The sequence below is a fragment of the Zalophus californianus genome, chromosome 10, assembly GCF_009762305.2.
Source record: "Zalophus californianus isolate mZalCal1 chromosome 10, mZalCal1.pri.v2, whole genome shotgun sequence".
In the NCBI taxonomy this organism is placed as follows: domain Eukaryota; kingdom Metazoa; phylum Chordata; class Mammalia; order Carnivora; family Otariidae; genus Zalophus; species Zalophus californianus.
The window spans coordinates 105,902,631-105,926,648 of NC_045604.1; the positions used below are offsets into that span (position 1 = coordinate 105,902,631).

Sequence of the window (24,018 nt, forward strand, 5' to 3'; positions counted from 1 at the left end):
CCAGGGGACAAACGAAGGCGTCCCATGTATCTAAATATTGAAAAGTTACATGTTGAGTTAACCAACTGAAATAAAATATGCTGTATGCTCCTACTTTGACAAATATCCTTTACAAGGACTGGGAAGGCCGGGCTGACTTCAGAATCCTGACCTCTCAGGGCTCTGCCCTAAAATGGGATGGCCCCGGGGGTGCCAGCCCCTGGTCCTCGGAAGCCCCCCCTCCCTACTAGCTGCTGTCCTGGGCCGAGGGGCCTTAGGCGCACGTGTGGACACCCACCCTGCGGGTCCGCGCTCCGTCCACACCGGCCAAAAGTGACAGCCCCCTGGACTTAAGAATGCAGATGCCAACAGGGAAGCAGCCTGCCCTTGAGATGTGCGGGGGGAGAGGCCCACACAGGAGCCTGAGCTGAGGGCCATGGGGCAGCACATTTCGGTGTCCTGGGCAAAGCAGATAGTCTCGCATGGCTTCTCCACCATGGGTCTGGGAGAAGGAGAAGCCTTCTGACCGGCTTCCCTGAGCAGGGGATGGCTCAGCTTGTCAGAGGGCGTGCAGTCCTGCAGGAGCCCCAGGGGCTGCACCGTTCCCTGGCTGAGGCTTCAGCCAACACAGGGGGTTACTCAGGGCCAGGGGTGGTGTGGGGGGGCCCAGTGAGCTGAGAGGGTGGCCTACAGAAAGAAAAAGGGGCTCAGCCCTCCAGGGGAGGCGCTCACAGCCCTGCCTCCTGCACCTGTGTGTACGCTCTGGGCACAAGGGGGCCTTGTACGAGGGGTTCCCCCATGAGCCGCCCTCCTCCGCCCCCCCAAGCCTTTACAGAGGCCCTTCCCCTGCCTCCAGTGCCCTTTCCTGTTTAGTCGACTCCCACTGACCCCTGAAGACCCTTTTCTCCTCCACGGCCCCTCCCCTGGCCCCTGACAGTTTAGGTGTCCCCTCTGCTGGGTTGCGGTGGCCCACAGCCATGTCCTGTGCCGTGTGTGCGGCACCGTCCTCACATCGGACCACACCGTCCCTGGGTGGGAAACTTCCAGGGACGGCCTCCCTCAGCACCTGCGTCTCTGTGGCCAGGAGCCCGGCTCCCAGGCCTCCCCACCAGCAGCGCTGCAGGACACCAGAGCCCCGGGGTGGGGAGAGCACCTTTATTGTCAGAGAATTCCAGACTTCCCGCCCGCCTCTGACTGCCGCCGCACCTCGGCCCCCAGGCCGCTCCTGCCTCGCGTGGGGCAGGGGGAGGTGGCCGGGGCCTGGCCACAACCTCCGGGGAGCACCAAGGATGCCGGGGACAGACAGCTCCTGCCCTGAGGGGAGACACCACCCGGGGTGGCACCCAAACCTCTGAGTCAGCGGCTGAGACGGGGTCCTGGCCCAGCAAGAGAGGAGCACCAGGGCCAGTCTGGGTCACAGGGGACCCATAGCCTGAGAGGCCCTGAGGGCTGTGGTCTGAGCTGCTCTGGGGTCCCCGGCCCCGGGTGTCTGCTGTGGAGCCTGCTGCCTGGGCCCACGGCTCTGAAGGGGGCAGCGTCTCGCCTGACGGAGCCCGGGACTCAGACAATGTCCTGTCTCTAGGTGGTCAAGGGGACGTGGGACTTGCCACATGCTGCAGAAATGGCCAACCCTAGAGATTCCCAGAGAGGGCAGAGCTGCCGTCCCAGGAAATACTCCCACCTCTGGGCTCAGGGGCAGGAGGGCCCTGCTGGGCTGGGTGGGTTGAGGCTGGGAGGCAGCAGTGGGCAGTGCCGGTTTGGTCGGAAGGGTCCTGCACCCCAGGGCCCCTCTCTCACTATCCCCAAGTCCGTGGGAGTGTCCCGGCTTTATTCAGGGTCTCCCTGGCGCTGCCAGACCCTGGAGCAGACCCCAAGCCCGGGGACGGGGGTTGAGGAAGGAGGCCCAGGGCCCTGCGTTCCTTCCCTGCCGGCCAGTCCAGCCCCCCCGCCGCCCAGCCCTGTGCCCATCCTGAGTTTCTCCGTGAAGACAGGAACCTGGCACTGTCAAGGGTTAAGGACCCGGGAGGCCTGGGTTCAAATCCTGCCCCAGCTGTCCTTGGTCCCGTGGCCTCGGCAGGTTACTTATACTCGCCGGGCCTCCGTCCTCCCGTGGAAAGTGGGGATATCAAGCCTACCTCCTAAGGGTTAAATGAGACGGTGCAGGGAAAGCTTCTTGGATAGGCCCAGACTCAGTAAATGATGAGTATTAGGATTATTCTCACGCCTTGCCCAGCCCACCCAGATCCTGTCTCCTGCAGAAAGTGAGGGTGGGGAGGGCAGGGACCAGCAAAGGGCCCTGCCAAGGGTGCTGGGGCCCTCTGGACCCTGCCTCTGGAGCTGCCATCTGTCCCCAAGTCCCCCCAGGCCCTGGGAGCCAGTGTCCCTTACGATCGTCAGCGTCCAGAGCCCAGGCCCACTCGGGGTGTCTACAGGAGCCAGCCGGGCGACACAGGCCTCCGGGCCGGCTCTCTGGCAGGGCTGGGGCTTGTCCTGGAGAGCTGGCCTCTCTCACTTGCCGCCGCCGGCCCGGCCAGCCCTCCTCTGCCCGGGGTCGGGGCCGAGCAGGGCAGCGAGCATGCCGTCAGGCGGGGAGCCACCACGCTTCATCTTCAGGTTGGCTCTCAGGGCAGCGTCTTGGCCAGAGCCCCCCTCGGGGGAGGCCAGGGGATCTGGAAGGACAGCAGGAGGGTAGGCTCACGCAGGGCGTCGAGAGCACTCAAAGGCTCCCTTTGCTTCTGGTGCCCAGCCAGCAAGGAAGCCGGATGCCCAGCGAGGACAGGGCAAGACAGCAGCAGCCTCCCTGGTCACGCAGGCACCCAGCCCCTCAGGCGTCCGCCTGCTCCCCCTGCGACCAGGGCTGCCCGGGGCTGGGCTCCAGGCCCCGCAGGGCTGCCGGTCCCCACCTGCTGCAAGGGCCTCCCACCCCATCAGTGAGCACGAGGCTCTGCAGAGCACCGTGGGGCAAGAGGAGGGTGCCTTCACAGAAGAAGAGACCTTAGAGCAGGTCCTGAAGCGGGAGCTGGTGGTCAGCCGGTGGAGGGACCGGCCTGAGCAAAGGCACGGAGGTGGGAACGGGAGCGAGGAGGGCCTGGGACGACTAGGTGGTGGCTCCAAGTCACTGGGCACCAGGCCATGCTGGGCAGGGACTTGGGACTTGAGGTGCCTGGACATCGGTCCCGGGCAGTAGGGAGCCACGGAGGGTCCTTGAGCAGGGGAGGCACAGGGTAGGGTCCGCCTGGGGTTTGGGGACGGCCAACTGGCAGCCAAGTGGAGGTGTCGTCGAGGCAGGCAGACCAGAAGGCGGCACGGAGTGGGGAGGCGGGGGCAGCGGGGCTTCCCAACTCCACGGCCAGCTGCAGGTCCGGCTGGCCCCAGGCCCTGGTCGCAACTCACCATGGATCCCAATCATGTGCTCCAGGATGAGGACTCTCTCTGCTAGGATCTTCAGGGCCTCCCGCAGCTGCTGTACCCCCTCACCCTGGCGGGGAGGAAGCAGCCAGGGTCATCCCAGCCCTCCCCGCTCCTGCCTCCTCCCGCTTTGTTCCCATCCTCTCAGTAACAGGCGTCCCAGCTTGGATATCCGCGTGCCAGGCCTGGGGTTTGCACTCTTGTTTGCAGACAGGAAACCTGCTGCACAGAGAGGGTAGCCAGGGTCCTGTGGCCACACAGCCTGGCTTCACACCCAGACCCAGCCCCCTCACGCCTCGGTTTTTCCTGCTCCGGGGGCTGCCCGGCTGCTTCCCCTGGGCGCCCTTCTTTCTGGAAAATGCCCGGCCAAGGGCAGAGCACCTAGCATGGGTGGGGGTGTTCCGCAGGTCTCCTGAGAGCTCTCCAGGTGTGGCCACCCCAGCAAGAGAGAGAGAAGGGAGAGCCGCTGCTCCTGGAACGTCAGCACGGGGGCACAGTGAGGACAGGCCATTTCTGGGGGCCCAGCCTACACACGGGCAGAGGACCCTGGGCACCGAGACCTGTCAGTGAGCTGATTTATTGAGAAGACAGGTGTCAAGGCCACTTGGAAAAGGCGAGTGATGGTGAGGGGCTCAGGCCCCGCGCTGAAGTCAGTCCCAGAACAGTGCCTCTTGCTGGCATAACATGACAGCTCTGTCCTGACGTTCAGAGTTTAAAACAACACAAAGGGATGGGGCACCCGGGTGGCTGGACGGTGAAGCGTCCGACTCGATCTCAGAGCAGGTCTTGATCTTGGGGTCGTGAGTTCAAGCCCTGAGTTGGGCTCCACACTAGGCATGGAGCCAACTTACAAAAAAGCAAAATAAAAAAACGAAAGTAGAGCAAAAAGTGACCTGTGTTAAGGAGAAAGGTCCTCCCCCGCAGCGAACCAAAGGCCACGAGAAGCCACACTGGCGGCAGTGTCGGGATGGGGGTTCAGGGCCCCACCTAAGCCCCACGCCCCTGAGCCACGGGATGCACGCTTACAGAAGGCGAAGGGAGAAGTCCTAAGTACCGTTTCCCTCTCCCCTTGCAAGTCTGCGAACCTCCCTGCGAATCTGTGCCCATGCCTTGTACCCACATCTTCCTCCCGCTGCCTCCTGTACCCACCACAGATGCTCTGGCTCCAGCCTCCCCCCTCCATCCCAGCCCACCTCCCCAGTCACCCCCAGGCTGGCTCATTAGAGAACCCTAGATGCCCACTCTGCTGGCCGCCCCCCGAGCTCTGACACACCCAAGGGGATTCTTGCTCGCAGCCTGCAAGGTCTCCCCTGCCGGCCCCACTGCCCTCACCCCCTTTATCCATCACCCCAGTCCCCAGCTCCCCTCCTCCTCCCAGAAGACGGCAGGTCCCCATGGTCATGCCCGTGCTCCATCTGTGTCCCCTCCCGGCCCCATCGTGCCCCGGCCCCTGCCTGCTCCCATTCACTCCCCCACCGTCCCCTCCCACATCCACCAGCCCTCTGTCCACCTGCCCACGTGTCCTTCAGGCCACCAGCGCCGTGACCCTGGGGGCACCGCCGCGCACCAGGAGCTGCTCATGGGGGATTCCTGTCCCTGGAGAGGGACTCCACAGCCTGCAGCCTCCTTAAATAAGGGGTTCTCCCCGGCAGGGTCCCCCCTGCCCTCCGACCCCGGGCCAGTCCCCCATCTGCACGCTATGCTGCAGGCATTACGTCACTCACCGGCCTCCCCCGGCGGGCAGGGACCCCCTTCACCCCGTAGCCCAGGGCCCTGTGCCCTGTCCCTCCCACTGGGACACAGCCGAGGGGGCAGGAGGGGAGCACAGCCCCCAAGACCAGTTACCTCTGCAGCAGCTTTGTCGTCTTCTTGCCCCTTCCCGCCAGGCTCGCCCTAGGAAGAAAACCGTGCAGTCAACCACCGGTGTGCGTGTGTATGTGTGCGGGGCGGGGGTGAGTGGGGGTGCCTCTCTACCCTCCCCAGCTTCTCGTGCAGACCATGGGGGCTTGGCAGGGAGTTAGGAAACGCTGGGCAGGCAGAGCCTGGGGACAGGGGTGCTGGGGCCCAGAGCTTGACAGCTGCACCCAGTGGAACTCCTGCCCTGGGGTGAGCAGAGCAGGGGAGCGCCCAAGGCCCCATGCACCCCTGCCCAGCCCGGCATGGTTTGGCTTGGGGGCTTCACTGGGCTTCAGGTTCGAAAACCCGCAAGCTCAGGTCTCAGCCCTGCCAGGAATCAAGTCCCTGCTTCTCTCTGCCTCCACCCCTAAAACAAGGCCAGTAATATTGGCCTCACAATAATACCCACGTGATATCCAATGTGACTTGGAGCAAGTTACTTGACCTCTCTATGCCTCCATGCTCTCATCTCTAAAACGGGGTGATACTGCCTACCTCCTGGGAGTATTCGGATTAAATAAATCAATACTGATAATGAGCTTTGATTGGAGCCTGGTGCCCGAAGTTCGGGGACAGGAATCACCATCGTAACCAGAGAGAAGCCAGGAGGAGGCATGGCTTTGGAGGCTAACACTCCTGGGTTTAAATCTTGGCTCCATCATGGCCTCACTGTGCAACCCTGGGCAAGTTACTTAACCTCTCTGAGCCTTAGCTGCCAGTTCTCAAAAAAATGGGGAAAATAAAGTCCTGCCTTGCTGGGTCGCAACTAAGCTTAAACTCACTATGGATGAGGAGCGCCTCCCCTCCCAGCACATAGTAGGTGCTCAGCAAAGCTCCATCCCTCCTCCCTGGCTCTCTGCCCCTAACTTTAGAATCGGTCACAGAGGAGGTGCCTGCCTCCTTGGCCCTGCAGGCAGGAGTGGAGACTCATAAATTCTTGTTTCCAAGGAGGGAAATTCGAGGCCAGCTGTCGGCGCCCTTACTCCTGGAAGGTTCAGAGGAGGGAGGAGCTCCGAAGGCCACACAGCATGTTAACTCAGGGGTCTGGGCTTCTGGGCTCCCCGGAAGAGACCTGAGGATGCTCATCCAACCCCCTACCAGGAGGCTACTTCAGTTCTTGCTCACACTCCCAGTGAGGGGCTCCCCACTTTCCAAGGGCACCCCTTCCCACCTCGGGCAGCTGGGGTCGCAGGCAGGCGGCCCCTTCTCTGGGCAGGGTAGGTAGAATCAGGCCATGTTCAGGGTGGCTGTGGGGCTGAGCTCAGGCCAGGCCGGGACAGACCCCCCCCACCCACCCGGTGCCCTGGGCCTGCACCCGAGCCCACCGCCCTGGGAACGGCCCAGCAGCACAGCCCCCCACTCACAGCCGGTCCTGTCACGCCCCGCTCTCCGGCCAGGCCCTGCAGAAAGGCAGACAAAGCAGAGGAGTCCTTGCCTGCCCCCCTAATACCTCTGGCCTCCCCTTAGCCGCTCCTGCCCCAGGATGGGAAGACGATGGTGTGCAGATGGGAGGGCCCCTCCCGGGCCATCCTCCTCTGGCTCCTCCCTGAGCCCCGGCAGGGCCCTCGGTCTTCTCAGCGGAGAAATGGGCCGTTGTGGTTGTCACACACACAGATGGCAAAGCCCTCAGGCCCCCCGCACGCAGAGGGAGGCCCCCCCCCCAGAGAACAAGTGACAGGGTCCCACTCGAGGCCTCCCGTCCATGTTGATTGATGTCCAGCCGGAAGGCTCCCCAGAGCCCAAACCCATGCGTCTAGCTGCCCTCCCACTTCTCCACCTGCCCACAGGGGGGTGCCCCACTCCACCTCCCCCAAGTGGAACCCTGGGTGCCCCCCCCAAACCCACCGCACTCTGCAGCCACCTCCCAGGGAGATGGCTCCCTGTCCTCCCAGCTGCTCCCACGCACGCCCAGGAGCTAACCTTCCTTTCCCTCTCTTGCCAAATCTGTTCCATGCACCAGACCTGTCACCTCCACTTTCTAAACACGTCCGTTCCCTTGGCCGCTTCCAGTGCCACCACCTGAATGCAAATCACCTTCTCTCTCCCCACATGCTTCCGTGTGTCTCCTCCCTGGACTCCCTGCCCCACTGCCCCCCACCTTCCGCTCCCCGACCACAGCCACAGCCCGAGGGGTCTCTTAAAGATGTAAATCACATCATGGGGTCTCCCTCCCTGAGACTCAGAGTCCCCTTTCCCTGTGACGGAAACCCACACTCCCACAAGCCTTCTCTCGGAGGGTGCCCCTGGGGTGCCTGGCTCTGGGGGGCCTGGACTCCCCATTTACCTGGCCTGTCGTACCTGAGTCAGGAACAGATCGGGCCTGAGGGCCCCCTGCCACCTCTGCAGCCCCAGGCCGCCCAGCCCCCAGGCCCTGCCCACCAGCCGGCTCTGGGCCCCTATGTTCCCGGCCAGAGCTCCTGGCCACCCCTCCCCGCGGCCGGTGTGCCTGCCTGCCCCCTCCAAGCTGCATCCTCCTGGACGTAAAAATCCCCAGCAGGGACAACAGGAAGTAGATCAGGAGTCAGGGGACACTGGTTCTGAATGAATGTACACTCTACCAGGCCACACTGTGGCCCCCCGGGCCTGGCTGGACCCTCGGCTCGGGCTGTTGGCACCCTGGCTGTTTGGGGTGTGTGGACTCCCGAGGTCCCAGCACTTACAGAGCCAAGGCCCAGACTCCCGCCCCTTGCAGCATGGGGGTCACCGCTAGGCACCCCCTCCTCGCCCAGCTGAGCCTGAGTTCCAGGGACAGCGGGGCGCTAGGGCTGGGCGGGCCCTAAGGTGGGGGCTGCAGGAAGCCCCACCAGCAGGACACCCACCCCTTCTGCTTCCGGGCTGCCCCTCCCCGGGGTGATTTCTTCCCAGGCCCCGGGCTTCTGCAGCACGAGGCCCTTCCCCTCCCAGCACTTTTTTTTCTCCCTTTTCCCTCCAACAACCCACAAGGGAAGCCTTGTACCCCCTGCTCAGCAGCAAAGGCGGCCGGAGCCCAGAGAGGTTGTCTCTTCACCCAAGGTCACACAGCTGGAGAGGCAGAGCAAGCTGGGGCTTGGGGCCATGTCGCCAGGCTTTGGGGCACTCTCTCCCACACAGGTGACTCTTGGGGAGGAGGGCGACAGGCTGGGGTGGACATTCTGTGACCTGTATGTCCTCCAGAGGCACCTGGCCTCTCTGGGTCCCATTAGCTCATCTCTGAGATGGGAAGGGTGCCAACACGTCCCCAGCATGGGGGGTGGGCAGCCAAGGGCCGCCCCTTCCTCAGCAACTCAGGCTGGGAAGAAGCCTGGCTCTTCTTTCTCAGAAGACAATGCCCCCTCCCCTTTGGGCAAGTCCTTACCTGGGATCCAGGGACACCTGGGGGTCCTGGGGGACCATGTGGTCCAGGCGGACCTGTGGGCAGAGTCACAGATGGTCACCCGGGGCCAGCCCCCTGCCCACCCTATATTGCAACCTGCTCTTCTCTCAGAGCCTCATCTAGGGGGTCGCCCTACACACCGCCCAAGCCCCCCCAGCCGGCTGCTCTTCCAGCAAATCTCTCTCAGGCCTGCCCCTCCCCTGGACCTAGGACCCTACCCCTCCAAGGCCACCCTTCTTGCCTGAGTTACTACAACAGCGTCCTGACCATCCACGCTCCACGTGGCCACCCAGAGCCACCTTCCGGTTAGGTCCTTCCCGGGGTTCCTGAAGTCCTCAGCCGGGCCCCCTCCACCCTCATGCCCCCAGCTACTGTCCTGGAAAGTTCCTTGGCTTCTACACTTCTGCAGATGCTGTCCCTTCCTCCTGGAGCTTCTCCATCCCCCCCAAGGCCCAGCAAATTCTTTCCTACTGGCCTTTCCTCTAGTCTCAGGCTGAGCATCACCTCCTCCAGGAAGCCTTGTGGCACCTACCCCCACCCCTCCTCTAGGCCAGTCCCCGACAGGGACCAGCCTCCACCCATGGCCATGGTGGATTTACAGGTCCATCCCTGGGGGCCAGGGAGCACCCAGAGGGTCAGGCTGAGTCTGGTGGTTGCGGCACAGGGAGCAGTGTTCCTGCTTAAACTTTCCACATGACAGTGAGGCCTCTGGGAGTCCCCTGCTGGGCTGTACCCATGCTGGGGGAGGACCTGCAGGAAGTGCCCCCCCCCCAGGTGGGCACAGATCTGGACTCTGTCTAGTTAAGAATGCCCTCCCTCCAGTCAGAGCACATGCCCTCCCCAGATACCCTCCGAGCACCTTCCCTCACCTCGGGGCATTTGCTCAAATGCCACCTTTTTTAAAAAGAGACCAGGAAACTAAACCCCTGCCCCAAGTAGGGAGAGCTCAGTGACTACGCGAAAGGGCAAATGAATGATGGGGGGGCAAGGCACCCACACACTTGGCAAGCAGGGCTGGCCCCTGCCCTGCACGCCCCTTTCCTCCCGTCCAGGGAGGGTCCCCGGAGGGTGGGAGTCAGGCCAGGCCCAGGATCCAGCCCCTTAGAGCCCCAGGACCATCCCCTGCCCCCAGTGCCCCTGGTTTCTGCCAAAAGGCCCAGGGCATCCTGCCTCTCATAGGCACCTGCCCTACCAGCTCCTGGGGCCAGCCCTGTGCTGACCCCCCCGCCTCCCCCTGGGCCTGGGCCTCCACGTACCCCGGCGCAACCCCCACTCAGGCCCACAGGGGGGCAACCCTGAGCTGCTTCTTGTGGGCAGCAGGCAGAAACATTTGGGGTTCTTGTGTCCAGTCCCACAAAGGAGTTGCCCCCCAGAAGCAAGGGAACTCGCCAATCCCTAGCACCCTGCCAAGGCCATGGGCCCTCAACCGGCCCCACAAGGCCCCTTGGCCCAGGCCAAGCCCAGAGGGGGTGCCCAATCCAGGCCTGGCTGTGCGGCTGCCCTCTGCACTTACCTGGAGGGCCAGGGGGGCCCCGGGGCCCTGGGACGCCGGCCAGCACTGTGTCCACGGCTGCAGAGGCCGGCTGTGAGTCTCCGTCTGTGGGCAGAGCAGAACCGCCCGTGACCCCGTGGGACGGGGCTGGGCTGCCGGACCTGAGCTCCCCCAGGGCCAGGACAGGCACCCCCAACTCCACTGGGCCTCATGCCCTGGCAGGCAGATGCTATTCCTCCCACGGAGGCCAGGTCAAAGGGCAGGGAAAGCCCAGAGGGGTTCATATAATACACAAATTCCTCCCAGAGCTTTCTAGGCCCTTCCGAGTCTGGCCCCGCCCTACTCACCTCCCCAGTGTCCCAGGCCAGAACTCTCCTCCACCCCACTCCACTCCACAGGCCCTTTCTTGATGCATCTGACAGCCTCACTCCTGCGGGGCCTCCTCCAGGAAGCCCCCTCTGCCCATCCTTTTGAGTTGCAGGGCCCTGGGCTGCCACTACAGGGCCCATTACTCAGCCTGGGGCAGGAGTGGGGTCTGTTCGCGGCGAGCTCCTGCGATTTGTGTCTCTCCAGGGCAAGCCCCATGTGACTTTGTCCTGCCGGGTCCCCGGAGCCAGACCCAGAGAAGCCAGGCCCCAGAAGTGCCTGGGATCGGAGCGGCTACCTCTGCCCTTTCCCCCACGCCCGGAAGCCTGGACCACAGGCTCACAGCGGGCGGGGCCCCACTGGGGCATCCCCATTCTTCCCAAAGCGCACACCCGGCCCTCCCTTGGGGACCCCAGGGCCGGGGGGTAAGGAGGGTCCCATTTGAGGAGGGCTCTGAGCACTCCAGATGGCAGGCAGTGCCCGAGGCATCATGCCCAGACCGGGGCAGGCTGGAGCCCTGGGACCGCTCCTTGCGGCCCCGGGGGTGTGTGGCTGAGCCCTGTTTGTCTCTCTGAGTCTTCAGTGAGTTCCCACTTGCTCCAGAAGGCTCTGCTCTCGCCTGAGGGCAGCCCAGGATCCCCATTCTGCTCAAGAATGAGTCCTTCCCATCCACCAGAGCAACTCCATTGGGGAGTATTAACTGCCCCCACTCTACAGGTGGGGAAACTGAGGCTCAGATGGGGACAGAAGCACCAGCAGAAGGGGGCTAGGGTTTCTCTGACCCAAAGAGGTCCCCATCCCCCACGGTGCCCGGGATGTCACCCAACCCCTGTCGCCTGCTTCTTAGAACCCTCGCCCGGTTTCCCAGGGCACTTAACCAGATGACACCCCTTTTGCACTCCCCACCCCACTCTCCGGGCCTCTCTGTTCCTGCCCTCCCCACAAGTAGGCAGGTGTTTCTGGGTTCAGAAACACCAGACTGTGGCCCCTGACGGCAGGAGTCTGTTTTGCTCACTGCTGTATCCCCAGCGACAAAAACTGTGTGCACGACACATAGCAGGTGCTCAACCAACACTTGTCGAATGGCCTAAGGTCAGGGGCTTTGCCTTTGTGTTCCTGTCACCGAGTGGGGAAACCAAGGCCGGCCAGACAACAGAGTGACCTGTGGGGGGTCAGGACCCCAGGGGCAGGAGCTGAGCACCGGGACAGGAACCGGCCGGGCTGGGGCCAAGAGCCGGGTTGTGGGGCCAGCGTCAGCCCCCAGAGACCCTTCCACCCCACCCAGCAGAGCCTTGCTCCCAGGCCCCGCTCCCTAAGGGTCTGCCTCCCCAGGGTCCGTCCCTCGGGGGACACTCACCACCCTTGTCCGTCGGCGGCTGCAGGGAGTAGAGGACGCCCTGGGGGCCGTTCGGAGGGAAGCCCGGGCTGCCCGCTGGGCCAGGGGGGCCGGGGGGCCCGGGGCGCCCCGTCTCTCCAGGAAGCCCGCGGGGCCCTGGCGGCCCCAAGAGGCCTGCAGCGGGAGAAGAGGAGTCACGTGAGGGCTGGGCCTGGCAGCTGACACCGCCGATGGGAAACAGGTCAGTGGTGGCCTCCAGACCAGTCTCCTGGGAGGGCTGTCCTGGGATGTGAGTGAACATGGCTTTCTCTTCTGGCCTGGGGAGCACCGGGGCCGCTGGGTGGGAGGTGAGGGAGGCAGGGTCGCCCCCTCCAGAGGCCTCAGCTCTGGGGTCGGGGCACTGAGGGTGGCAGCCAGCCTGGGCTGACCCTATACCTGCCTTCACAGAACCTGTACCTGCCCCGCAGGACCCTGGGGGTGTTGGGGGGGCTCTCTGGAGGTGTTGTTTCAATGGCTGAGAAGAGTCCCCAGGCCCCAGCCGCCCCACCCCCACGCCTGGACCCCCCAGCTCCCGGAACCTTCTGTTCTTCCTGCAGCGTCAGCCCAGGCCCTAAAGGCTTTGGGATAGGGTTGGCAGTGGGGTTGCTGGTGGGAGGAAGTGAGCCTGGGACCCCCCCAGGACGGCAGTCATTGACCCCAGCGAGATCAGGGGTGCAGGGTGCCTCAGCTGCTCAGATAGGGGAGAAACCCCAGCCCCTTCCCCCAGTGGACAAAGTCAGATCTGGGGGGGTCCTTACCAGGAGGCCCTGCTGGGCCCTTCTCTCCTGCCTGGCCCCGGTCACCCTTGGAGCCTGGGGGACCTGCAGGCCCTGGCGGTCCCGTCTGCCCCGGGGGCCCTGAGGAGAGAGTGAGATGAGCCCTGAGAACACTGTGGGCCGAGCTGCCACGGAGGGGCTCCAGGCCTGACCACCTGGGCCATCAGGTCAGACCTGCTCCCAGGAGCAGAGACCTCATTACAGTCTACAGACCATTTTTGTACCTATTAACTCCTACGATCTCAAGAGCTGCTTGTGTTCCCACTTCACAGGTGGGGAAACTGAGGCTCAGGAAGGTGTGGTCCCTTGCTCAAGGGCCCAGAGCCAGGCTGCGGATGAGTTAGGCCCCTCCCTCAGGAGTCCTACTGTCTCCCTGCTCAGGGTCGGGAACGGCGCTTGCGGCAGAGCTCCCCAATGAGGCCTCATCGGAGGTCCCAGGAAGCCCTAAAGCACACGGGTGCCCAACTCACCTGTTCTCAGGGATTTCAGGGCGCGCCCCGGTGTCACCATTTGTAGGGGCTGTGCCCCACCTGGTGGCCATTTCTTGGAACTGCACCTTGCCTGGTGAGGAGAAAGCGGCCCAGGAGCCCCAGCGCCCCTCCCAGCCTCCCCCACAGGGGGTTTGGGGCCTGGGTCTTCTGAGGGCAGGGAAGTGCCCCTCCTCCCCAGTTCCAGAAGAAGGATTTGGAAGAAGGCAGGCAGGGGCAGCTGCCTGGACGTGAAACTTTGGGAGGTGGGCCTGGGGACCCAGAATGAGATGCTCCCCCCACCCCTGAGCTCACGCCTCCTCCCACAGCCTCCAGCCCCGTCAGAAGATCCCAGAGTGTCTGCTCCTCCCAAGACTGGCCACCGGACGCTCCCACTGCTGGGGGCCGTGCCCTCCCTGCTCTGCTCCTTCTCCTGACTGGCCAGGCACAGGTGGATGAGGTGAGGAGGGAACAGGGTATGAGCTCAGAGCGGAGGCTGGGCAGGGGTGCTAAGAAGCTGGGGGCTCAACTTCGAGAGAGGCGAGGGAGGGAGAGCGTCACCCGCACAGGGCTCTAGTGGGGCCAAGAATCATCGAGACAATATGCCCCTGGATCATGGGCTGACCCCAGGGGTCATTTCTCTGGGCCTTGGTTTTCTCCTCTGGAAGCCCAAGCATTACAGACTTACTGGAATGATTAGAAGTGATATCTGTGCAGCCGAGGGTGATATGAAAATATTTATTAACTAGCCCAGCAGTTAACCTCACAAGCAGAAAGTTCAGCAAGGACCCCCCAGAAGGTGGTGGGAGGCAGAAAGGTCCCAGTAAAATTGAGCCAGAAGGCTGCGGCCGGGCTGGGGGTCTGAGTGCAGATGCTAAGAGGCAGTGGGGCAGGGCGTGAGGACATGCACCCAACTGTGTGCACCCACGACACGGAAGGGTGAGGCCCTATAACGGTTTGGATGGGGTCTGCAGGGGTGGTTGTGGCCCGGCGGCAGCCAATGGTTTCCACGAGGGGCTGAAGCCCCAAAGGCCAGAGCTTCTATTTTTCTAAGAGAAGCTTTCTAGAAATCCTGATCTTCATGCGAAACCCCACAGTTTTGAAACGTTAGCTCGGTTTTTCAAAATACCACGTGAGGGCACTCGATCCCAAGGGCCTACGGTGCAGGCCTTCACTCACCGGCTGGGCCCGTGGGCCTTCTCCTTCGGGGCCCTGGGTGGGCGAGTGGGATGGCATCAGGGAGGAAGTCCTCGTTCCAGGGTGGTAGGGTGCTCTGGGGGGCTGGCAGGTCATTGCCCGGGCCTGCGGGCTGCCCTGCTGCTTCCAGCAGAAGAACCTGGGCCGGAGAAGGGCAGAGGGTCAGGACCCCGGGCAGGCCAGAGAATCTGGTGTGTGCCCTATGAGACCTGCAGCTGCCCCAGGCCAGGTATGGGTGATCACTGCTCCCCCTGCTGACATGTTCCCCGCATCCCTGCCCTCCTTCTCGTTCCCATTTCAGGAGAGCCCCCCCAGACCTGGGCCTTGAGCAGGTCGCCCCTGGGACACCTTCATACTCCCTGTACTCCTCTTCTGGAACGGCCATCCCCATGAGGAGAGCCCTGTGGTCACCGTCCCCCCCCTTCCCTGGCTCTTCCCAAAGGAGGGACTGAAAAGATACCAAAGGGCCTGGCTTGGGAAATGGTTTTTAGTAGGAGCTCTGGGAAAACAAAAGGTGGCCACGCGGGGCCAGCATGGAAAGCTGCCCTGTCCTCTCCCCTTGAGAGAGGTGGGGGGTCAAAGCCTGGGAAGACCCAGGGCCTGGGCGGGGACGCTGTCCTCCCTCATTCAGGTGAGCTGGAAGCCAGGCCTCAGAGACCCCAGGCAGTCCCTGCCGTCCCCAAAGAGGTCAGCAGGGGGCGCTGTGCACCAGGGATCCGAACAAGGCCACGGTGACGGGGGGCGGAGACCCTCTGGAGGCCCACCCAGACCGAGAGGGGTCCCCGGGGCCAGTCCAACAGAGCCTGGCTTCCTGCTCTGCCCACCGCGAGCCCCTAGTCTCTGCACCCTGATCTGCCCCAAGGGGAGGACGTCTAGCGTCTCAGGTTCCCTCTAGTTCTTGGGAGCCAGAAGCCTGCGTCTGCTAGATTCCCTGACTCCCCAGCCCCACGTCCAGGAGGGCCAGGCCTGTGCATTTGGCCTCCCCCAGGTCCCGGCTGCCTCCCCAAATCCCCCTGCCTGCCCCCTCCCCGCTCCTGGCGCCGCCCCCACAGGAGAGGGTGAGGACACCTTGCAAAGCGAACTTTGAGGAGCCCCCCCAAACCACCAGCGTCCCGACACTTCGGGGCGCCCTTCTGGGCCTGCCCTGCTCCTCCTGGGCCTCAGCAGCCTTGCTCCAGCCACCCTGAACTATACCCCAGGGCCCCTCCTGCCCCGACTCCGCCTCCCCCCAAGCCCTTCCCTTCACGCCAGAGCCGGGGGGACAATCCTAAGACTCCAGTGACCCTTCCCCCCACACCAGGCCCCCGGCAGTCTGTCTGACCCTGTGGACTGAGGGTGTCCCCTCCTGTGTGTGCCCTCAGCCCCTGCACCATCGCTTTGTGTCAACAGCCCGTGCACCCACTCTCAGGGTCTCCATCTGCAGTGGGCCAGGGGCCCTGGCACCTGCAGCCTCCCCCCTCGCAAAAGACCTTGGCTCGCTTCTTTGTGGGGCACCTCCTACGCAGACTCCAAGGCCCACAGAGCCCACGGACCTGGGCAGAGCCCCAGCCACAGCCAAGTTCGCATCAGCCCCGGCCAGAGTCCAAGGCCGCCGGGCCTGGCCACGGCCGACCTCCCGGACAAACTGATCCCACCCCTGCAGGCATGACCTCACCAGGGCGGGCAGCAGTGGGTGTGGGGGCTCAACCCAAGAAACCCAGACTGTGGCCAGCCTTGGAGGCCAGTGGTCCTGATGACATTACTGCGGCCTGGCTGATTGGCCGGGAGGCCGTCCTCCTGCCCCAGAGACCAGCTAAGTCGAGGCTTCTGAGACCCTCACACAGGGAACCCCCCTCAGGCTCCCTCCCACGCCATGCGGCCATGGGGTCCATGAAGTCAGAGTGTAAACTGAGGGGATGGGGGGGGGAAGTCAGGAAACTTCTGCCTGCTGACCTTCCGCCCCACCATCCCCCTACCTCCATCTGACCCTGTCCCAGGAAGAGGGTGGCAGGACTCCCAGATCAGCTCCTAGGGCTGGACCCTTTGCGAACTCAGGCACCAGCAGGGAGTGAAGATGGAACAGACCCTGATGGCTGCCTGGCTCAGGAACCCCCTATTAGGTACCTGTGGGTGTGCCCCAGAGGAGGAATCATGACTGGCCAGGTACCTATTTTCCCAGCTCCCTTGTGACTAGGAGGTGGGCAGATAGCCCAGTGCTGGCCAATGAGACACACGAGCCTGTTAGGGTGCTTTGCCATAACCTCTACTTCCTGCTTTTGAACAGGTATAAGGATGTGATGTCTTTAGCTGCAGCAGCCACTTTGTAACCATGAGGCACTAACCAGGAGGACAAAAGCCAACTCACTAAGGAGGTGGAGGGGAAGGCTGTGAAGAGCCTGAGTTCTTAAGCCACCAAACCAACCCCAAGACCACCTACCGCTGGACTCCTTGTCAAACAAACAATAAATGTCCTGAAAGAATAAGCTGCCATTGGCTGGGTGTCTGTAACTTAGAGCTGAACACGTCCCTCCCGGCACACCAAAGCAGCCTTCTTATCTCAGAGGGCAGAAGCCACAGTTTCCAGGCCTCTGGGTTGCTGCTTTCGTATGCCAGCCCTCAGGTTTCTGACGCCCCATCTGGAGTTCGCCCCCCTGGCTCTCACTGGCCTGGCCACAGCCACTGACCCTGCTCCATGGTCTCTCTGACCCCGGCAGGCGGGCGCCTGGCCTCAGCAGAGGCTGTCCTGGCAGCTAGGCCAGCTTCCGTCCCCCTCCCTCTCCAGGCTGATGCCTCTGAGGGCCCTGTGACCTGGGCTGATGGAACACCCAGGGGCTCGGTTTCCCCAAGGGACACAAGCGTGTTCGCAGGCAGGGACACAACTGGCAGGTGACCTGGAGAAGGCACAGGAGCTGAGGCAGGAATCAGCCCACCCTTGACCTCGGGGGTGGCAGCCACCTCTCCGCACAGCCCAGACTCTGACCACCTCCCCTTCTCTGCCCCGAAGCTCACCCCCGTATACCCACCCCAAAACAACCCGGTGAGGGGCAGCGAAGTGACTCCTTCCGTTTCCATTTCACAGGGCAGCAGACTGAGGCCCAGGGCTGAGCAGGGACCTGGCAGGGCAGAGCCATTGCTGGGCAGGAAGCCTATCCCGGGCTCCTCCAACACCTCCTGCTGCCCCCCTGGGTCTGCAGAGGGGTCACGACCTTCACCTTGGAGCCAGGGAGACAGCCCCCGCCCCCCAGAGCCCTGACTTTTAACACCCCGAGGTGCCGGGCCAGGGCCAGGACGGCTGTCGGCAGACACTCTGCCAAACCACGCAGGGCCTCAGGAATCTGGAAAATGTCCTTCAGGCCAGCTGGCTTGGGGACGCCTCCTTTTGTTTGAAATCTTGGGTGCCAGCAGTTCACCCCGGCATCTTCCCCAGGGCCCCCCACCCTCCCAGGGCTTCCCCAGCCCCGGCTTGGCCCAGGTGGCAGCATCTCTTCCCTGAAGGCTTCCACGCCCGCGCCGAGGAGGGTACGGGGTCCCCCACCCCCAGCCTGTGCCCAGGGGTCTGGGCTGCTGGGGGACCCTCCCACCTGCAGAAGGCCTCGGGGACAAGGGACGCCGTTCGCCCCCTGGGGCTTCTCATGCCGTGTGCTCTGCACGGGGTTCTCCCATACACCTGTGCCTTCCCCTGTAAGATGGGGACGGCAGCCTCGAGGAGATGATGACACAGAGGCTCTCCTCGGTCCGGCACTCCCGTTCCCAAAGCCAGGTCCCACCACCATGTCGCCTGAGGCCCCAGCCGCCCTTGACCCCCGCCGGCACATTGCGCAGTTGCGGTGAGAGCTCGGTCCCACTTATGTCTGGCTCTAAGGGACAGTCCCCTGCAGCCCCCATCCCACAGGGCAGGTGCCCTCATGGAGGCCGAGCAATTTCAGCAGACACGTGAGGCAGGGAGGTGAGGTGACAGGAGACACGGCCCAGAAGTGTCTCCCACGGAGGGATGGTAGAGACGGCGGGCTTCCTCGACCCTTGGCCTGCTCTGCACTGTCTCTCCAAGGAGCCAGAGGGGACAGAGCCCCCGGTGTCCACGAGGGTAACCTGCCCATCACCACACCTGCTTTGGAACAGGTCTGAGGATGTGATCACACAGCCTTCCCTTCCTGACTTACTGCCTGTCTCCTTGCCCCATGCTGCCTACGGCTACTTCCCCGTATTCCTCCTTTCCTCAGTCCTTCAGCCTCTGGGGTGACCCGCTCCGCCCTCTGATGCAGCGGGGTGGGGGGGTGGGGGGGCTAACAGGAGCCAGGCAGTTGCTCTTCCATCGGCTTGTCTGGGCGCCCCCACCCTGTGCCCAATGGGGGTGGGGGACAGGAGGAGCCAGATTTGGGGGCAGGAGCCCTGGGGGGGACAGGGGTCCCTCCTCTTTCCACCCAGGGGTCACCTTCCGGGCATCCAGGCCCCCCCCCCCGCCCCGGTCACTGAGACCCACACCCAGACCAGCCTGCTGTCCGAGACCTCCAGATTTCTTGCTTTCCCCACCCCAGGAGGCTGGCCCAGCCCAGAGAAGGCCACCCTGAGCCACTGAGGCCCCAGCAGCACCCAACCCCTGGGACCAGGCTGCTCGGGCCTGCTGGGCTCCCCAGGGCTAGGCTGGTACCTGATGCACAACCCTCACACACACCCGCCAGCTCCCTAGGCCGGGCCCCCCAGGCCGTCTGACCTTGGCCTCCAGCGTGGTTAGCCGCTCACTCATGTCGCTGAGCCGGGTACAGTTCATGCATTCTGAAAGAGAAGGGTGAACATGGAGTGTAGACCCTGGGGTGAGAGCAGTCAGCTGCCAGGACAGCCTCTGGGCCGGCAGGCGGGGAGCTCTCTGATCAGTCTGCCTGGAAAACTCTTACCCAGCCTTCAGGGTCTTATCCTCAGAGCCCCCTCCTCCAGGCAGCCCGCCTGACCTCGGAGCACCCACAGCACGTTGTACTGCCCGCTTATTCAGCAAAGTGTCCGAGGCAGCACCCCAGGTGCCTGGTCAGCCTGCGAGTGCCATGAGGGCGGGGTCTTTGTCTATTTTATTTGCCCACAAAGCAGGGGCTCAAAAAAATCCAATAACTGATAAATAGGTGGTAAAGGGGATGGGCTCCCTGCCTTTGAGAACTCAGTCTGGGGAGGGAGATGGGCAAATGGGTACAGGCTGGTAAGGGCTACGCTAGGGCTGGAAGAACAGAATGTGTAAAAGAGCATCACGGGGGAACAGCAATGCCAGTTTGGGGTGGGGGAGGTGGTGATCAGGGAGGACATCCTGGAGGCAGGGGCATCTAAGGGGAGGCCTGAGGGAGGCACAATGATGGCCCGGTGAGGAAAGAGGGCTGACGTCTGGAGACAAGCAAGAGTGGAGAAGGGTCTGGCAGCAGGCTGGCCGAATCAGAGCAGACCCAGGGACCCCCCGCCCATGCCCGAGGGCCCCCCACATCCCAGACTGGAGCGGTGGGCTGGGGCCTAACACTGGAGGCCTGGCAGGAGGAGCTCTGGGCAGCGTCCTGAGGCCAGTGCGCAGCTGCTGGAGGGGCTGAAAGTCAAGGTCAGATTTGCATTTTTAAAAGCTCACTTGGGCAGCAGCCGTAGACACTGGGTGGGTGTGGGAGGGACGGGAAGCCGGAAGGCCAATTAGGAGACTGGTAACAGTTAACCCCCCAGGCCCACATCTCCCTGGGCTATAATTATCTATTTATGTCTGTCTGCCCCAGGGACTGGAGCTGTTTAAAGAGGAAATAGATGGTTCAAAGCTGTTCTCAAGAGCTTTTATTGCTCCAGAATTCGAGGGATGCCTAAATCTCTCACTCGGTTCACAGCCTGACTGACCTTCCAGGAACCTCATTCTGGGCCAAACAGACACACTGAGGTATGAGGGTAGCTCAGGGGGTCCCACCTGGTGTGCCAGGGCTGACCATCAGAGGCCCTGTGGCCGCGGTGAGGCCTGAAGCTCACCAGCGGTGTTCATACCTGTCCCCCCCAATGGCCTCCCCTGTCCTCGGAGAGGTCCCCCAACTTCATCTCGGCAAGCAAATGCCCTCATTGACGTCCCCGGGTTGCAGTGGTGATTGCTCTGTGAGACACATGGAGCACGGCCAGGAGTCTTCGGCCCAGGGTTCAAGCTGTGTCCTCCCCAGGGGTGCCGGGCCTCAGGGCAAGGGGGGCTGAGCTGGGGCCGTCTGCTCGCCAGCCCTAGCTGGGTTTACAAGACGTGGGCTGGCAGAGGTCCCACTCCCCCTCACCTCCCTCCCCGGCTCCCCTGGGCTGGGCCCACTCAGTGGTTTATAAGCATTTTTAAAGAACAGAACCCTTTTTACCCCCCAATAAAACCCTGTCCATAACCCCGAAACATAAAACAGATTAGAGACTAAGGTATAAACACTGAAGCTTCCAAACAACTAGAAGAATGTATACAGTTTCGGGACGGGAATGGGAAACACTTCACAAAGGACCAGGGAAAGAGAGGGGGCGGGTTTTCTGCTTAAATGTTGGCGGGGGCGGGGGGGGGGGTGCTGAACCCACATGTTTCTTCCTCCCTTCTCCCAGGAAAGGGTGGTGAAGAAGGAAAAAGGGATAAAAATCCACAAAGCAAAGAGAAAGGCACAGGAGAATTCTCAGCGGATGAGGCCAATAACGCAGCCAGGGGCCCGGGCCCACCTGGAAAGCGGACATCAGGGCCTCCAGGCTCCCCTGAGGCCGGGACAGCACCAGGCAGGCGATGTGAGGGGTCCTCTCTGGGGACAGACACAGGCCTGAGGGGAAAGGCCCACGGGTGCTGAGAGAAACGGCGGGGTCTCCCAAGGCCCCCAGTCAACAAGGCCAAATCACGGACACTGCCTCCCTCTTTACAAACGGACAGCTCAGGATTCCCGAGCCTTAAAAGAAGCCTTTAATGGAAAGACAGAGATCAAAACAAATGGGGTCCCACTCATGCACCCACTATCCCAGCCCCATCTACGCACCCTCCGCTCATCCCCCCCCTACCGCCTACGTTACCCCCAACCCCACCCCCTCCCTCCACCCCCGCACCTCCCCAACCATGCTCAGGAGCCCCTTGGAGACCGATGAGGTGGGTGGCAGGGCATTATGCATGAGGGTGCCTGTCCTCAGAGCGAAGGCCCACGGACCTTCCCGTCCTCTGGAGGAGGACCGGCCTGGAGGACTGTGAAAAGGGGCTTTTCTGCCTGAGCCCAGGCCCCCTCCGTGACCAGGAGGGCACCACCCCACCCTGGGGGCGGCAGGAAGAGCACGAGGCAGGACGGATGTGGGTGAGCTGAGAACTAGAGCCCCATTCTGACCCAGTGAACATTTCTGAGGCGTTTAGGGGCCGTCCACAGAGCATTTCCAGGGTCTGAGGCCACAGACAGGACTCTCTGCAGGGGGGAAATTCTGTGGAGGGAGGGGTGAGCCTCGGGCTCTCGCAGGAACCTATTTCTGGAAAGTGTGCTGGGCCCGGGCCCAGTTTGCTCTGGCACTGGGCACGCCTCTTGGCCGGTGAGGTGCGGCTTGGCTGGCAGCGGGCACGGCGGGGCGGGGAGGGGTTCCGGTTCCCCAGCCACAGAGAGGCCAGGAAGGTGCAGCCAGCGGGCAGGGGTGAGGCTGCCAGCCAGCCTCCCCGTGCCACCTGCCTGGGCAGGCGCTGAGACCAGCGGGTTGTATGGTTCCCCTGGCATTCTGTCATCGACAAGCAATTATATTATGTTTGTTTAAATTTTTCTAACGATTCATGGGAGTGGTGGGGACAGAGGAATGGCACCAAGGATGCTGACTGGCACGCTGAGGGGACCAGGCCCTGCCCACTGGCTCTGGGCCTCGGTTTCCCCTTGCTAAGATGAAGACTCTCACTTCCCGAGATTCGGACGGTTCCCACGATCCCAGCCCCCTGGTAGCACACACAGGCCCGCAAATGCCCAGGGCCACAGCACGTTCCTGGTGTCTAGGATGCAGGAAAGTGTGCCTGGAACTCTTTGCCAATATGTGTGTATCAAAGTGTGGATGTGCCAGGCAAACCAGTGTGTGTGTGTGTGTGTGTGTGTGTGTGTGTGTGTGTGTGTGTGTGAAAGAGAGAGAGAGAGAGAGAAAGAGAGACTCACTGCTTGGTGCTGTTAGTAGAAAGAGAACTATAAGGCCACTAACTCACTGTGAGGCTGGAGAGGGCTTCATTTGACCTCTCTGCCCCTCAGTTTTCTCATCTGTAAAAGGGGGTCTATATTGGATCAGCTCCAAGGGCCTCAGGATCCTGCTCCCTGTGCCCTTGCCCTCCGGCTCTCACCGCTGGGCTCTGTCCACCCACTGCCAGATGGTGCACCTGCTAATCCACCGGCCACCTGCCCTTCAGCCAGCACAGCCACCGCTGATGGTTCTGCACCCAGAATTCAGGACCCAGCTCCCGAGTGAGGCGACTCCCCAGGCCTGGGCCCTAAGGGGAGCCTTGCCGACTGCAGAGAATACGAGAGGCCGAATGAGACCACCGTGAGGCTGGGGCCACAAGACCCTGACGGGGGGGAGCGAGGGCACACAGGTGGTCCTGCCCCCAGACACCCAGCCCCCTCTGTGAGAGGTCTCAGAGATGGGTCCACAAGCAGGGAGCACGTGGAGGGTGGATGTCACCAGGAGACCAAGCTGGAAGAGATCCCTAAAATCCCCCTGGAGACCTTTGACTCCAGCCCAAACTCCTAAGCCCTGTTAGGAGAGCTCCAGGCAGGTCAGTGGGGTCAGATGCTGGCGGGCAGGGGGCGGGGCTGGCCAGGTGTGTTCACAGGAGACCACAGGAATGAGGAGGTCCTAAGTGGCCTCAGTTTCCCCAGTGTGACAAGAGCTGGGGTGGGCCTAGCACAGACAGGACTGTTACCTTTCTGTTTTACTACATATGGGGTCAGCCCTGCTCCACCCGAGTGTAGTCTTGGGCCACACATTCTTTTGATGCCTCCCTCCTCCCCACTGGGGCCTTGAAGGCCATGTAGGACCTTCCTCTACTGGTGAGACTTTGGTCATCTCACTCTGTGCTGGAAACTGTTGTCAGGGGGAAAAAGTGCTTGTCCTGAGTAGGCACAGATTTCTTTTGCCTTCTCACTCACACCATGCCAGCCAGCCAGGCCACGCCCCCTCCGGCCAGGCCACGCCCCTCCAGTCAGACCACGCCCCGCTGGCGAGGTCACAGCCCCTCCAGCCAAAGAGAGAAGACCTGGATGTACAGTGACTAAGGGACCAGTGCTAACTCCTGCAGGGAAACCTATGAAAAGATGGGTCTGCCCGCCATTGGGGTTCAGCTCCCAGCGTCTGACTACTAAATATGCATTCAGAGCCTCTAATGCAAATGACAAAGACCAAAACAACAAACAGGGAAAAAGTAAGCTCAGAAAACAGAGACGATGAGTGGACAGAAAAAGACTTCAAAGAAGCAAAGCCAAACTCTAATATCCTTACAGAGATATGAGAAGATACCGCATCCTGAAACAACAGGAGGTTATTTACAAAGAACCTTCAAATCACAAAAATGCGTTTGTAGAAATGGAAGAAAAATAGCTGATGTAAAAATATTCAGTAAAAGGATTAGAAAATATGGAAATTTTCTAGAAAACTGCAAAAAGGGGGCTCTGACAGTTGGAGAGAAAAGATAAGAGAATTAGAGGATCAATCCAGGTCTAACAACTAACTAACTGGAGGTTCCAGAGAAAGAGACCAGAGAAAATGGAGAGAAGTAAAGAAAT

The 24,018-nt window shown here is 62.3% G+C and overlaps 1 protein-coding gene across 3 annotated transcripts in view; it reads right to left on the minus strand.

Annotated features, from left to right (window-relative positions):
• Positions 1 to 1,124: 1,124 nt before the first annotated feature.
• COL26A1 (collagen type XXVI alpha 1 chain) overlaps positions 1,125 to 24,018 on the minus strand; it is a 140,955-nt gene continuing 118,061 nt past the window's right edge. For all 3 annotated transcript variants that reach the window (XM_027613324.2, XM_027613323.2, XM_027613322.2), the window contains 10 exons: positions 18,999 to 19,060; positions 14,291 to 14,447; positions 12,627 to 12,725; positions 11,851 to 12,003; positions 10,149 to 10,232; positions 8,618 to 8,670; positions 6,648 to 6,683; positions 5,233 to 5,280; positions 3,373 to 3,457; positions 1,125 to 2,648 (listed from right to left, as the gene is read on the minus strand). In XM_027613324.2, coding sequence (XP_027469125.1) covers positions 2,488 to 2,648; positions 3,373 to 3,457; positions 5,233 to 5,280; positions 6,648 to 6,683; positions 8,618 to 8,670; positions 10,149 to 10,232; positions 11,851 to 12,003; positions 12,627 to 12,725; positions 14,291 to 14,447; positions 18,999 to 19,060 — 938 coding nt within the window. In that variant the 3' untranslated portion in view covers positions 1,125 to 2,487. The remainder of the gene's footprint in view (positions 2,649 to 3,372; positions 3,458 to 5,232; positions 5,281 to 6,647; positions 6,684 to 8,617; positions 8,671 to 10,148; positions 10,233 to 11,850; positions 12,004 to 12,626; positions 12,726 to 14,290; positions 14,448 to 18,998; positions 19,061 to 24,018) is intronic.